Source organism: Penicillium cosmopolitanum, assembly GCF_028827165.1.
Source record: "Penicillium cosmopolitanum strain IBT 29677 chromosome Unknown utg000006l:49.0-5199605.0:1.0-5204138.0, whole genome shotgun sequence".
Lineage (NCBI taxonomy): Eukaryota > Fungi > Ascomycota > Eurotiomycetes > Eurotiales > Aspergillaceae > Penicillium > Penicillium cosmopolitanum.
This window is the reverse complement of record NW_026622676.1, coordinates 585,390-599,341: the sequence shown is the minus strand read 5'-3', so window position 1 is coordinate 599,341 and position 13,952 is coordinate 585,390. Positions and strand designations below refer to the sequence as shown.

Sequence of the window (13,952 nt, the reverse complement as noted above, 5' to 3'; positions counted from 1 at the left end):
TGAAGTTTGAGATGTGAGACTCAGAGATCATTAATGAGAAATATATTCAGATCAAGGGTAAGAGAACTAATACCGCAGACCACCTATGATATGTGTATCTTTTTGGAAATCTATTAACAGGGGAACCTTGTTATGCAACAAACAAACATTTTCAGAAACCAGGCTATGCAGGAAAACAAAAGAGAGGGGAATGGTGCGAGAAAGTAATCTGACAAGGAGCAGAAAGCATGTCGAAGATCCATGTTCAGATACTCCCTAAGCAGTAACTTCAGGCTGAGGGGGAGGAGCTTGAGCAGCAGAAACCGAAGCATCAACAGCAGGTGCTTCCGGCTCGGCCTTGGTCACCTTAGACACAGTAGGAACAGACGAGGTTCGAATAGGTCCGCCAGTATGAGCAGGTTGAGCCGCAGCCTTGGATCTAGCACCATGCCCACCAGCAGCGCGGGCAGACTCGTTATTCTCCATGGCATTCTGCACAGCCTTGGAGCGAGACTGATCTTTGACCTCTTCGCCAGGAGCCGAGGTCCACTTATTAGATAGATCGAGGATCTCATCAACGCGCACAGCGTGAGGGAGTAGATCGTCAAAGCCAAGTTTGCGGCAGAAATCAAGATAAGTCTTGCACTGCTTCGCCTCATTGTACACCTTGTCTTTGCCCGAGATCAACATGTTGAGTAAGAACTTCGTGTTACCCAGTTTGTTCTCGCTTTCCAGGCAGAATTTCATGTACTCGTACACAACTTCCTTCCAGGGCGCAAGACCACCGTCAGCCTTGGAGCGGAAAGCAGATGAATTTGCTTCAGCGGATGTGGCGATCATGGCTCCGTCGACACCGTATTCTTCCATCAGCGCTAGTCCGTGATCGCGAGATTCCACGTCGCCGTTCATCAGGCACGGAACACCCGCTTCATGGCAGATATCCTTAACCATACGGAGTTGGTCGCGGAGTGCGCGTTCGCGGGGCCGCATCGGAGTCGTGCGGCAGTGGACCGTCAATCCTGTGATACCGGTGCGAACAAGTCGAGTAACGAGGGCCGCGGTGAGTTCTGGGGTTTCGAGAATGCGAATCTTCACGGAGATGCCGATTTGGTAGGGTGTGCCAACTTCCTGTACCAGAGCTTCCAGGATCGAGACAAGTTTATCGGGGGTGCGGAGGAGTGCAGCGCCCATACCGCCGCTGGTACTGAATGGCTTAGGGCAGCCGGAATTGAGATCGATACCATCGACGTCTGCGGCAATGACCTTGGCAGCTTGGACAGCGAGGTCGGGGTTCGCAGAGCCCAATTGGAAAATGAGCTTTCCCTTTTCACGGATAGGGTCCAATCTATAAATGACCGAGGCCTTTGCGGCTTTCTCGACTCGGCCGCCGTTGGAGGGGAAGCGGGAGAATTCGATGGTGCCGTTTCGAGGGTTCACGCGTCTTTCAGCGCCGATGAGGGCGCGGTCGATTGTTTCGGGGCCCCAGACGAGGTCGGCGCCATATTTCAGGGCGAGTAGGCGCGAGGGTAGTTCGCCAGAGCGAACCATTGGGGCGAGCACGATCTTTCCGCGATAATCGACGCCCTTGGGAGGGATGGACACGCGCGGCACGGTGGCCGGGGCAGCTGCGGATGCAGTAGCGGATTCGACGAGGGAGGCCATGGCGGAGCGAAAGAGACGGATCATAGCATGTCGAGGAGGGGAAGTAAATCTGTCTGGGCACTTTTTTCCGGGGTGCAATTCACAAGTGGCGGCGTTCGGCCAGGCCCGAGCCACACGTGATGATAAGAGGATAAGGACTGGTGATAACAAACGACACGTGATATTATGGCTATCATTGGCCAGTTGGTCAGCTCGGTGGACATAAGTTGCAAATTGTAACTAAAGGGCAATTTGCAATGCAATTCGCAATTTGCAAATTGCAAGCCGTTCTGCTCCACCGCCAAATTAGCACAACCCTAAATTCCAAATGACTGGACCTGACCCAGTCTAATTCTAACATCGTTTCCTTGGTCATTATGGAGTCCCTAGGGTATTGTTTCCATGTTCCTGCTATACGCACACACATTTGGATTGTGGAAAGTATTGCGTGATCAGCCACGTCCACATACATGTACAAGTATACTAGTTGGGCACCATGAAGTTGGCAGTGAGTATTTCAAGGTTAATGCTAGCCGATATCGGCTAGACCTGTTAGATGTACGAGGACGGAGTACATGCAGAGCGCATACGTAGGCACCCGAAGTGCCCCCATACTGTCTACATGTGTCAGGCACGCGACAGTGTAGTTAAGCAAGTAGAGCAATAGTATGAACAATATTAGATGTAGCATATAGATTGATATGCTATACAAGCATGCAGTGTCATACTGGAGTACTAGTGGTAGTAAAAGCGTTGCGTATGACGGGCGGAACGGCAATCTCGGGCTCCCGAGAGGACAGGGGCAGGTACGACCCGGACTCAACAAATATACAGACACAACACAACCTTGAACATTCACAACAGCCAGCAACAGCCAGCAACAGCCACCACGATATATCAATACATCAATACATCACCTGCAATTCCTATTGTCAACACAGCGGCTGACATACAGCTGACATCTTCAACCCACCGCAGCCAATGGCCCTGGCCCGTTCTGCGTCTCGTTCTCCCTTGGCCCGACTAGGATTTTCCTCCACCGCCTCTGTTTGGCGCACATCCGCAACGCTGGCTCCCCCCACTTGCGCCCCTCCTTCCTCCTTTTCTTCCCCTCCTCTCGCCAGAGCCGCTCTTCTCTCTCGACATCTCTCTTCCACACCTCACAAAATGTCTTACTCTATCCGCAAGATTGCCCAGCCTTACACGCTGGAGCACCGTGTCTATATCGAGAAGGATGGCCAAATCGTCTCCCCCTTCCACGACATTCCCCTCTACGCCAATGCCGAGAAGACCATTCTGAACATGGTCGTTGAGATCCCCCGCTGGACCAACGCTAAGCAGGAGGTATGATAAATGTTATCTTTTTCCTCTATTGGTGTTGACACTGGCATTGGCATTGGCATTGGCCAATGCCAGTCTCCACACCACTGGGATATGCCCTGGCATATCAACCCCGCACCTCGAAAGCACACAATACTGATTCTTCCTTCGCCATAGATCTCCAAGGAGGAGTTCCTCAACCCCATCAAGCAGGACACCAAGAAGGGCAAGCTCCGCTTCGTCCGTAACTGCTTCCCCCACAAGGGCTACCTGTGGAACTACGGTGCCTTCCCCCGCGTAAGTCACGTCCGCCCAAAATAGAAGAAGCAAATTGAAGACCTTGCTTCTGACAACATCCCATTCCAGACCTGGGAGGACCCCAACTCCATCCACCCCGAGACCAAGGCCAAGGGTGACAACGACCCTCTCGATGTTTGCGAGATCGGTGAGCTTGTCGGCTACCCCGGTCAGGTCAAGCAGGTCAAGGTTCTGGGTGTCATGGCCCTGATCGATGAGGAGGAGACCGACTGGAAGGTCATCGTCATCGACGTCAACGACCCCCTCGCCGCCAAGCTGGACGACATCGAGGACGTCGAGCGCCACCTGCCCGGCCTTCTGCGTGCCACCAACGAGTGGTTCCGCATCTACAAGATCCCCGATGGCAAGCCTGAGAACCAGTTCGCCTTCTCCGGCGAGTGCAAGAACAAGAAGTACGCCGCCGATGTCATCCACGAGTGCGCCGACGCTTGGGAGAAGCTCATCTCCGGCAAGGTCTCCCCCGGTGAGATCTCCATCGCTACCACCAACACTGAGGGCGCTGCCGTCTCCGCTTCCCCCAACGAGGTTGCCGCCATCCCCCAGAACGAGAACCTGGCTCCTGCCCCTATCGACGGTACCGTCGACAAGTGGTTCTTCATCTCTGGTGCTACCGTGTAAATTTTGGATACCTGTCGCCGTTTTTAAAGAATACCAACCCCAAAACTATCAGCTCCCGCCGTGCGCATTCTCCCGACGGGGTATATTTGAAAGAATTGATTGCGTCGAACGAAGCTTCGGCTTCTATTGTTTCTCTTCATTATTCCTCTTTACTTTCTCCCTTCTGCCCTTTTCTATAATTTTTCCTTCTATTGTAGCCTGGTTGAGACCTAAATCCGGAGTAATAGTAATACAATCTAGCCCAGAGACCAATTGGTTTCATGTTCAAAATTTCACATAAAGAGTATTTGTAGATCGGATATCATACAATAGAGGCAGGAGGAATTGCACTAACCTGCTTACGCAAGGATAGAATCCAACACAGTCTCCGGGGCCAAAAAAACAAGCTAATAATATACAAGACAGACTGGTGAATACCGGATGCAATGCCCAAAAAGCACTCCGCAACAGATGGAAACAACAAAAGAAGAAAAGAAAAGAGATAGTCTCCCATAATCTTCAACCATTCAACCCTTCAGACTAGCCTCGCGCTCCAAAAATCGACCAACGCGCGATACCTCCTCAACGACATCGCCAATCTTCAGACCACGCTTGCCAACCTCGAGAGTCAATTCCTTGCCGCCCTTGAAACCGATAGTCATGACAGGCGGCAGTGTCGAATTGCGCGGGAGCTGCGTCACCTTGATGTCAATGTGGCTGGGGCTGCTGGTTGGTGTTGTGCCGGGTGTGCGGAGGAGAGAGAGGAAGAGGCGGCAGGGTCGGGAGGCGTGGGTGAAGGGGTTGAAGGTTGTTCGGAAGGTGGTGATGGTGCTGAGTGGGATTGACATTTTGGGCAGTTGGATGGGGTTTGGTTGAGTTTCTGGTTGGAGGAGTCGAGGGTATGGGTTAGCGATTAAATATTTTTGTTTTATATCGGATTGAATTGAATTGGATGCGCTGTAGAGCGGATTTCGATGCGTACCTGGTTGGCGGACGTTGAGTCGGAAGGTTTTTTGCGGTGGTGGTTGGAGGAGGTGGAGGGGGTTTGCACCGGTAGTTGGTTGTTGGTATTGGAGTTTTGCGATTGTATGGTATCACAAAGACTCCTTGATTGACTTGGTCAAGGAAATTTGGTTGCGCAACTGGGAATTCAAGATGGCAGTTCTGGACTCGCGAGAGGTTCGGAGTCGCGGGCGTTGACTGGAAAGTGTTTGCCTTGGATGCAAACATGCTGGACCTGGACCGCCCGCGAGAGTACAACCAGCTCCGACGCCTACCTGGCAACTTGCGACTTGCTACAATACAACACGCACTGCGCAATTTACGGGATAATATCTTGCTGCGCTGTTCAACCTTCCGCGAATTTATTCCAGCATACTGGTCTCGTCAATAATATATTTCCACTGAGCGACTCGGCCCAACCAAGCGAATGCGAGTGCCAACGACTCGCTAAACCGAACCAAACATGTCTACCACAGCTGCTCTTCAGGCCCGCCTGAAGGAGCTATCGACTACTCTGGGTCAGCTCCAGCCTCTTCTAGACAGACTACGCAATTTCACGGAATCTATCGGACAAGGAAACGAGGCGCGTCTTGAGCTTGGTGCGGAGATTCGTGCCCAGCTCAAAGATGCCGAGGATGAATTCGAACTTCTGCGAGAAGAGGTGAATGCACTCAAGACAGATGCTGGGGGAAGGAAAAGATCCGCCACAAGCACGAACGGAGAAAGGGAGACGGAGAAGGGGAGAGTCATTGCCATGGCGGGGCGATTAGAGGATGATTTGAAAAGGTGAGTTGTGGTCTCATAGGCTTCCGGTCGGCATATTTGGATGCAAAATATACAGAATATGTGCTCTGGCCCCGAACTATACTGATGGCTTACAGAATTCCGGGAGAATTTCGACATGCTCAGCTACAGGCCAAGCGCAATGCCGAGCTGGCGCAGCGCAAGGAGCGGGAACTACTATTCTCGAGACCACAGTCGCCACCCACAAATCAACAGAAATCATCAGATAAATTTACGCAGAATGATCTGGTGCGTAATGCATCGAGTGATGTTACCGCTGCCCTGCGCCGAACCCATAATCTCATGCGGACGGAGTTATCCCGCAGCACCTTCGCCCAGGAAACCCTCGGTTAGTATATCCCAAGAATGAAGCCAAAATACAAGACTGACAAGACTGGACATCATAGAACAATCTTCTGCCGCTATCAGTTCTCTTTCCGAATCCTACAGCAGCCTCGACACTCTCCTCTCCTCCTCGCGCAGTCTCGCCAACTCTCTCCTCCGCTCACAAAAGTCCGATACCTGGTATCTTGAGACGGCATTCTACATTCTTCTTGCAACAATTGGCTGGTTGGTCTTCCGCCGAATCCTCTGGGGACCGACCTGGTGGCTTGTATGGCTTCCCCTTAAATTTGCCTGGAAGTTCTTGTTTACAGTTTTGGGTGCTGTCGGGCTATCTCGTGGGTCGGCGGAAATATCGGCGAGTCCAATTGGAAGTGATATATCTTCGGCTATCCAGCAGACTGCAACAGCGGTTACTGGAGGTACTGTGCCACGTGGGACTTCCGAGGGAGATGTTCATACTCCGGAGCAAGACGAGAAGGATCGAATTATTGACAAGATTGGTCAAATGGTCGAGGATGGAAAGCAAGACGAACCGAAGCCGATCTCGCCGGAAGAAATAGCCAGAGCTGAGCAGCAACCTCGGAATACGAAGAAGCGGATGTGGGAAGAGGAGGTCCGGGATGAACTATAGACGTGTTATGAAATAGCCAATACCAATCATGAAGCATTCCAACCTATAATCAAACCCATCTCTAAAATCACTCTCATTGATAGAATCTTAATAATCTGCAGGGTTGAATCAAGACCCAACTCCAAGTGTACGAAGTATAAGTGTGGCGCCTGATTGGCCGCGTCTAAGTGCTGCGCGTGTCACGTGTAGACGCGTTTCTCCCTCTGCGGCGGATACAGCTCGACTGCTGCATCTCCGACGACCCCAGAAAAATCGCAATTCCGGGCTGAGAGCTCTCATATACCCTTAATAACCACAAGAAAACATGGCCTCGACATTCTTCAACAACAAGGCCCGTGCCGCCGCTGTTTCAAGCAGCTCAAAGGCCAAGACCGAGACCAAGGAAGACACCACGCGGCAACAGCCCTGGGTTGAGAAATAGTACGACTCTGTTCTACACGATAGACTATCTTGACTGAACTCTGACAATTGAATTAGTCGACCAAAGACACTAGACGATGTCGCCGCCCAAGACCATACCACTAAGGTGCTGCAACGCACCCTTCAAGCATCCAACGTACGCAACAACCATCGATACCAACCTCACAATCCCCTTTGACAAGGTCGATTCTAACCTCGAATCTCTCAGCTCCCACACATGCTCTTCTACGGACCTCCCGGAACAGGAAAAACCTCCACAATCCTCGCCCTCGCCAAATCCCTCTTCGGCCCCGCTCTCTATCGCTCCCGTATCCTAGAACTAAACGCCTCCGATGAGCGCGGTATCGGTATCGTCCGTGACAAAGTCAAGAACTTCGCTCGTGCGCAGCTCTCCCAACCAACCGGTCTAGACGCCGCTTACCTCGCGCAATACCCCTGCCCACCATTCAAAATCATCATCCTCGATGAGGCGGACAGTATGACCCAGGACGCGCAGTCTGCCCTGCGCCGCACTATGGAGACGTACAGTCGCATTACACGATTCTGCCTTGTCTGCAATTATGTAACGCGCATTATTGAGCCGTTGGCGAGTCGTTGTAGTAAGTTTCGGTTCAAGTCGCTGGATAATTCGGCGGCTGGGGTGCGATTGGACAATATTGCGCGCATGGAGAATTTGAATTTAGAAGATGGTGTTGTTGAGACACTTATTCGGTGCGGTGAGGGTGATTTGCGTCGGGCAATTACTTATCTTCAGAGTGCGGCGCGTCTTGCTGGGGCTGCGAAGACTGGTGGGAAGGATGTGGATGAGGATGCTGAAATGACGGACGCTGGGGCTGACCAGGGAATTATTACTGTGCGCAGTATTGAGGAGATTGCGGGTGTGATTCCCGATTCGATTCTGGATAGCCTGGTACAGGCTATGCAGCCGAAGGGCGGTGCGTCGGCGTTCGACGCAGTCTCTACTGTGGTGACTGATCTTGTGGCGGATGGATGGAGTGCTACGCAGCTTGTTGGCCAGGTATGTTATTTTTCTTTCTTCGAGAACTCTTTCCTGTCCTCTTTGATACCCTCTTTGCAGAGCATGTGGCTGACTATTGAAGCTGTACCGACGAGTTGTCTTCACCGAGACCATTCCAGATATCCAGAAGAATAAGATCGTTCTAGCTTTCTCCGAGATGGACAAGCGACTTGTTGACGGTGCAGACGAGCACTTGTCTGTTTTGGACTTGACACTCCGCATTGCCGGTATCCTGCGTGGTTGATTTTCCCAAATATTGAAAAGTAATGAATCTTTTGGGGTCAAGCATATGTTCTATCTAGCCGCCAGCTATTTACTACTCTGTAATCTGGCAGCGGGATAGACGGCGTTTTGGCTGGTTTTTGACACACTAAGGCGTTCTGTATCTACATTTATTGGATGTTGAACGAGGATGATCATGATACCCTGACATCTCACTGGGTTTTTAGTATTGACATTTCTGTCCTATGTGATACTGTAGTGGGCCTATACTACATACTACACAGTACCTAGTATGGGCCAATTAAATAATGCGGAGGCTTTAAGCATGTTGATCTTCTCTCATGTCATTTCCTATCATCCCAACCGTCGAGAACTCCTTCCTGACCACTACACACTACATCACCCACCAACCTAACAACAACTGGAACTTCATGTACAATTCCCGTTGGACGTCACTCAAACAAAGCATTCACATGGCTCATTGACAGACAGCGATTCACCACAGGCAAAGCGACACGCGAAATCTACCATGACATCATGCCGTTCACGGGGAAATCGGAGTTGGACAGCGTCATCTTTTGAATTGCAGTTCTTTCTATAAAAGTCCCTGTGATCCGCTAATTGACCACCACTCAGTTCGATTCTCGCTATGATCAAATAATTTGATTTAGTCAACCTCGTCAGACCTCTGCGAGTGCGAGTCAATAATGAGTCCATGACTATGTGGCGCGCACAAAGCCGAAAGCAGTCCCTCGGTTCTCCATGTCAAAAAACTCAGACTGAGACCAAATTTCATGCATCTTGTGCCATTATTCAGCTACCAGACTGTCGGGACTGGCTCATCACTACGAGTATGCGGAAGGACCCCGGAGCAGAAAATTCGAATCGGTGAGACCGAAGATATGGTTCGATCTAGCGGGGCCGCACCACGGTCTCTGCCGATTTCCAGCAGCGAATCCTAGACAGCTAATATTATGCGCGGGATCTCAATCCGATGCTTCATGATCGGCGCGAACTGATCCTTGAATCAGTTCCCACCCGAAGTTATCCCTACTACGAATTATCGGAGGTCGACCCGGCCAATCAGATGGGCGGTGAAGATCTTACTATCATAACATGAAGCTAACGAAGTATGTATGTACTAATGAGCTGACACGAAATGTATTCGACCTGATATGCGTTGCGTTCGTCTGGCCTCATGTCTATAGATAGCCCTTTTTGCTCTCGGATGTGGCGTATAGAGCAACAGAGGCTTGAGGGTTTGATATGGCTTCCGCTTCTTCCGATATGCTACATCCCCCCTAGGGCTGAGTGGAACACGTTTTGGTCGCTCTCGTGCCCCACTTCCCAATGAAAAAAAAGGAGCCTGTCACTTCCCGACTGATCGCTCACGCAATGATGGGCTTTTGGTTTGAGATCGGTTGTTTGAAAACCATTCCGCCAATGAATTTTGTCCAGCCACCACCGGATTTCTTTCCCCCGCATCTCTATTGTTGACCACACATATTTAATTGTTAGTGCCACCGCCCCGCCAGCTATCGGAAGTTACAGAGTCATGATTCAGATGTGGCTCAGAGTCAAGCCTCAAGTTCCACCGTGACAATGTGTATGTGACCCATCTGCCCAACTTGAGCCAGCCACGCCAATCATACAAGATGATTCCCGAAAAAACCGCAGCTGTGTGGGGTCAGCCACAGGGTAATAGTACAGCCAGTATTACGAGGGGTACAGGAGTTGGTGAAACTTCTAGAAGATACTATCACAGGGCTGATTGGTACGAAACATCGGCACCCACGAATCAACAGATGTCCCGTCTCAATCTACCAGAATCTACTTGCACGAAGATGAAGTGGACTGATATATTGTGAATACAGTATGACCATATTTCCGAAGTCCACTTACGGTCGGACAACGGAGTATAGTCAGATCCCTCCCATGACCCTCCCATTCCTTTGCACACAGAATCTGTGCTGGACAAGCAATGCAGGAGTCCAGTGAGATGGGTGCCTGAAACAATCTGAACGAACGAGAGACAGCAAACGGCTTTCAGGTGATGCGCTCCCTTGCATGGTTATGTATAACAATGTGGTCTGCTATTTCGGGTTGTCGATCACCCAAGCCTCGTACGCTACTATGAAGAAAGTGTTAAGCCTCAGTGGCGATTAGATGTCATCCCACCAATGAGATGGGTCTGTGCCTGATATGTATTCGAGGTTATTCTGGTTCCCTCTACTAATTACTGTTATACAATCGTTTTTTCTTCTGCATTTTGGGCTCCAGTCCCCACTCTGCTGTGCTCTACAAATACTGGCTTGTCATTGGCGGCATCTCAAACCGAAACCACTTGGATGCCGCACTGGCAGGCTGTCAAGAAAATAGTCGAGAATCTTCATAACCCGGCGATTCCTCTCATGAGGGACCGACGAGCTAATTCCCATGAGTCGAAAAAGACAACAAAATCAAAACTACAGCCCGCCGGGTGAGGGCTCCAAATCACAAAATGAAGGACCATCAAAGCAGTCTAAGCCCCAAAGTGCCCCTGCAACACCCAAACGTCCGCCAATATGGGGGGGCTTCGTCCTCTCGAGAAGCGAGAGCGAGCAAATCAACTCCGCTGCTAGAAGATGGGGAAGGAGTAGTGGCCCCAAATGCAAAAGTTGCTATTCCCCGCCAAACACCGGGAAATACTCCCCGGTTTAACCGCAGAGTGCCCCGAGCTTGCGAGTCGTGTAGAACACGCAAAACTAAATGCAGCGGAGACACCCCTGTTTGTCGACAATGTCGAGAATTGAGAGCAACTTGTCAATATCCAGTGGGATGGAGAGAGAAAATGAAGAAGTAAGCCTTTCCCACCTCTATGTTTTTGAATATTTGCTGCTACTACTAAACAAAGAAGGATTACATTTACTGACTTTGCAACCCTTCGGGTTACTATAGTGATGTTGATAGACTCACTGCGGAACTGCAGGAGTACGAAAACTTCGTGAATGATTTACGAAACTCTGCCGAGAATCATACGGCAGATTGGATTAAGGGCCTGATAGACAAGGTGAGTCGTACCCAACACGCTTCCATTGCGGTGTCTAATCATGAATTCCTGCTGGTTAAGCATGGGTTGAGGGGAAATCATTCCTTTGAAAATCCACCTTCTCAATTATCCACACCACATAACGAATTAGACGGCGATGAGGGATCTCCGATATCTTCTATCGGATCTCTCAATGCAATTGACCGAGTAGAGGAAGACTTGAATCGAACAAAGCACACCCGAGCGACCGGGTATATGGGGAAGAGTTCGGAGATCTCGTGGATGCAACGGCTTCAAAGGGAAGCAGAGCAACGTGCTCGCGGCAACCCCGGTGCGCTAGATTCCACTACGGACGAGGAGGATGCAGCCAGCGATCGATTTTCACTTCACGCTTTGAATTATCATCTCGACGACCTTGAGATTTCAGTTGCCGAGCCCGTTCAACGTTATAGCATGCCATCTCGACAATTAGCACATCGACTCTTTGACGAATATTTGAAAACCGTGCATCCTTTCTTCCCCATCATCAGCAAACCATTATTCCGAGCACAATTCCAAACTTTTTTCGATAGTTCCGGTCGCTATAGCGCAGCAAGACCTAGCAACAAATGGCTCGCCATCCTGAATACAATATTTGCGATCGCAGCCAAGCATGCCCATCTCATCCATGCTCCTTGGCGTGGAGAAGAGAATGACCATTTAGTCTACCTGGCCCGAGCCCGGCAGCTAAGTATGAATGGCGAAGTCTTGTTCAGCCATCCAGATCTTCAGCAAGTCCAGGTCGAGGGCTTGATCGCCTTTTACTTGCTGACATCCGACCAGATTAATAGGTTAGTACCCCGAACCTTTCCTTTACAATATGAAGTTGATGCTAACTGATATTGCTTTTCAACAGAGCATGGCGAATCTCAGCTTTAGCAGTGCGTTCTGCAATAACCCTCGGTATTAACCTGAAGATCGACACACCCAAAACACCGAATGTCGCAAAAGAGGCTCGTTATAGAGTTTGGTGGTGTCTGTACAGCTTTGAACACATGCTAGGAATCATGACGGGTCGAGCTATCTATAGCCTTGACGGAGGGTACGCAACACCACTCCCTTTGCCATTCGAAGAGGAACAGCTACAAGAAGACCCAGAGGCAGTCAAGTTGCTCAACGACCCTGCCTCTCGGGAAGAACAAATCAGCATCTTGATGGCAAGCACAGGAATTCGACAGGCCGGAAACAAGGATGACGTCCAGAAATGCCGGTCAAGGGACCGAACCTGGCTCACAAATATGCCATCCAACTCCGGCCTTTGCTATCTCTACTATTGCGACTTGACAGTTATCACACAAGAAATTGTCAACAAGGTATTCTCGACCAACGCCGTGTCCCTCATGTGGTCCGAAATCGAAGCTCGCCTTGATGAACTCCTCGCCCGGGTAGATCTTTGGCATTCAAACTTACCGGCAGCTTTGGACTTTACGCAGGAAGAGGCCGATGATAACCCCGACCAGCTACGGTACAAGCTCTTCTTGGCCTTTCATTACTATGGCGCACGGATCACACTAGGACGCCCTTGCCTTTGTCGACGAGATGCCGGTCTATCGAACGCCACTCAGACATTCAGTCATATGATGGCAGTCATTGCCTTGAATTCTGCATCAGCAATGCTGGACCTTATCCCGGACGAACCCAACGTCATGCAGCTGTACAAGCTCTGTCCCTGGTGGTGTGTGCTGCGATATTTGATGCAGGCAGCCACCGTTATTCTACTGGAACTCTCATTTGGCAGTGTGCATATGCCAGAGGAGGAACTCAAGCTTGTCAAGCTGTCGAAAAAATGCATCCGATGGTTCCACGCCATGTCAGAACGGAGTATTGGCTCACGAAGAGCATGGCAGCTCTGCGATTCCATCTTCCGCAAACTCGCCAGCGGCATGAAATATAATACCGACGACATACCCTCAAAGCCTCAGCAGCGGCAATTCATTGACGAGGAAAGTTCATCTGGGAATGTAAACTTCTTTGGCCCGGCTATCCCATCAGAACAACGCAGTTATTTCAACATCAATGAGGAAGATACGTCAATATTCGGACCTCGACCACCAACAGAGGAGGATATATGGACGAATTACTTCAATCTCCCCACACCAGATTTTATGCCCTCCGTCCAGGGCCACTCCCACCATTCTCACATTCCTGACGACACATATTTCCCCTACGACCCTCTAGGTGAGGACTTTATGCGATCATTGTTTCCCTCTTCCGAAGAGGAGAATAGAGATCTACCAAATTGACCTTTACCACAAAACACCTCCACCGATCCGCACGAGAATCAGATTGTACACGATTTTTTTCTGATTCTTGCTGGACGTTACTCATTGCACTCATTTCTATCTTCACATGAAAACCCCTCATATTCCCCAAATTCCCCAATTGCATGTCACGGCTCCGTTCAAAAGTTCATCGCATTAGCGTCCAGGATTGTCTTTGGATTAAGATGAATGACAGCATTTACGTTTACTTGACAATATTTAGTGCCTATGATGTAGAATATCACAACCGTAGTCTATTAATCAGGAAGGAGGGAAGTTTGACGAGAGTCAAAACTGTGGCCTGCGTGCCATGCACCCAATCGCATTTTCATCTGAAGTCCATACACG

The 13,952-nt window shown here is 50.2% G+C and overlaps 6 protein-coding genes across 6 annotated transcripts; 4 read left to right on the top strand and 2 right to left on the bottom strand.

Annotated features, from left to right (window-relative positions):
• Window positions 1-255: 255 nt before the first annotated feature.
• Window positions 256-1,641, bottom strand: N7509_004742 (tRNA-dihydrouridine(20) synthase (NAD(+)); the record flags this gene model as incomplete). The annotated part of the gene is made up of 1 exon (XM_056629379.1): window positions 256-1,641. One exon carries the CDS (start codon window positions 1,639-1,641, stop codon window positions 256-258), a length of 1,386 nt encoding a protein of 461 aa, XP_056488681.1.
• A 1,146-nt stretch (window positions 1,642-2,787) lies between these two features.
• On the top strand, window positions 2,788-3,876 carry ipp1 (inorganic diphosphatase IPP1; the record flags this gene model as incomplete). Its single annotated transcript, XM_056629378.1, has 3 exons — window positions 2,788-2,964; window positions 3,118-3,237; window positions 3,307-3,876. The coding sequence occupies 3 exons, from the start codon at window positions 2,788-2,790 to the stop codon at window positions 3,874-3,876; spliced, it is 867 nt and encodes a 288-aa protein (XP_056488680.1).
• Window positions 3,877-4,382: 506 nt separating this feature from the next.
• Window positions 4,383-4,703, bottom strand: N7509_004740 (mitochondrial 54S ribosomal mL53 protein; the record flags this gene model as incomplete). Its single annotated transcript, XM_056629377.1, has 1 exon — window positions 4,383-4,703. One exon carries the CDS (start codon window positions 4,701-4,703, stop codon window positions 4,383-4,385), a length of 321 nt encoding a protein of 106 aa, XP_056488679.1.
• A 617-nt stretch (window positions 4,704-5,320) lies between these two features.
• On the top strand, window positions 5,321-6,616 carry N7509_004739 (putative protein transport membrane glycoprotein Sec20; the record flags this gene model as incomplete). Its single annotated transcript, XM_056629376.1, has 3 exons — window positions 5,321-5,643; window positions 5,739-5,989; window positions 6,048-6,616. The coding sequence occupies 3 exons, from the start codon at window positions 5,321-5,323 to the stop codon at window positions 6,614-6,616; spliced, it is 1,143 nt and encodes a 380-aa protein (XP_056488678.1).
• A 304-nt stretch (window positions 6,617-6,920) lies between these two features.
• Window positions 6,921-8,298, top strand: N7509_004738 (replication factor C subunit 2; the record flags this gene model as incomplete). Its single annotated transcript, XM_056629375.1, has 4 exons — window positions 6,921-7,036; window positions 7,094-7,172; window positions 7,245-8,054; window positions 8,137-8,298. The coding sequence occupies 4 exons, from the start codon at window positions 6,921-6,923 to the stop codon at window positions 8,296-8,298; spliced, it is 1,167 nt and encodes a 388-aa protein (XP_056488677.1).
• Window positions 8,299-11,106: 2,808 nt separating this feature from the next.
• Window positions 11,107-13,586, top strand: N7509_004737 (fungal specific transcription factor domain-containing protein; the record flags this gene model as incomplete). The annotated part of the gene is made up of 3 exons (XM_056629374.1): window positions 11,107-11,114; window positions 11,214-12,134; window positions 12,200-13,586. The coding sequence occupies 3 exons, from the start codon at window positions 11,107-11,109 to the stop codon at window positions 13,584-13,586; spliced, it is 2,316 nt and encodes a 771-aa protein (XP_056488676.1).
• Between the last annotated feature and the right edge of the window lie 366 nt (window positions 13,587-13,952).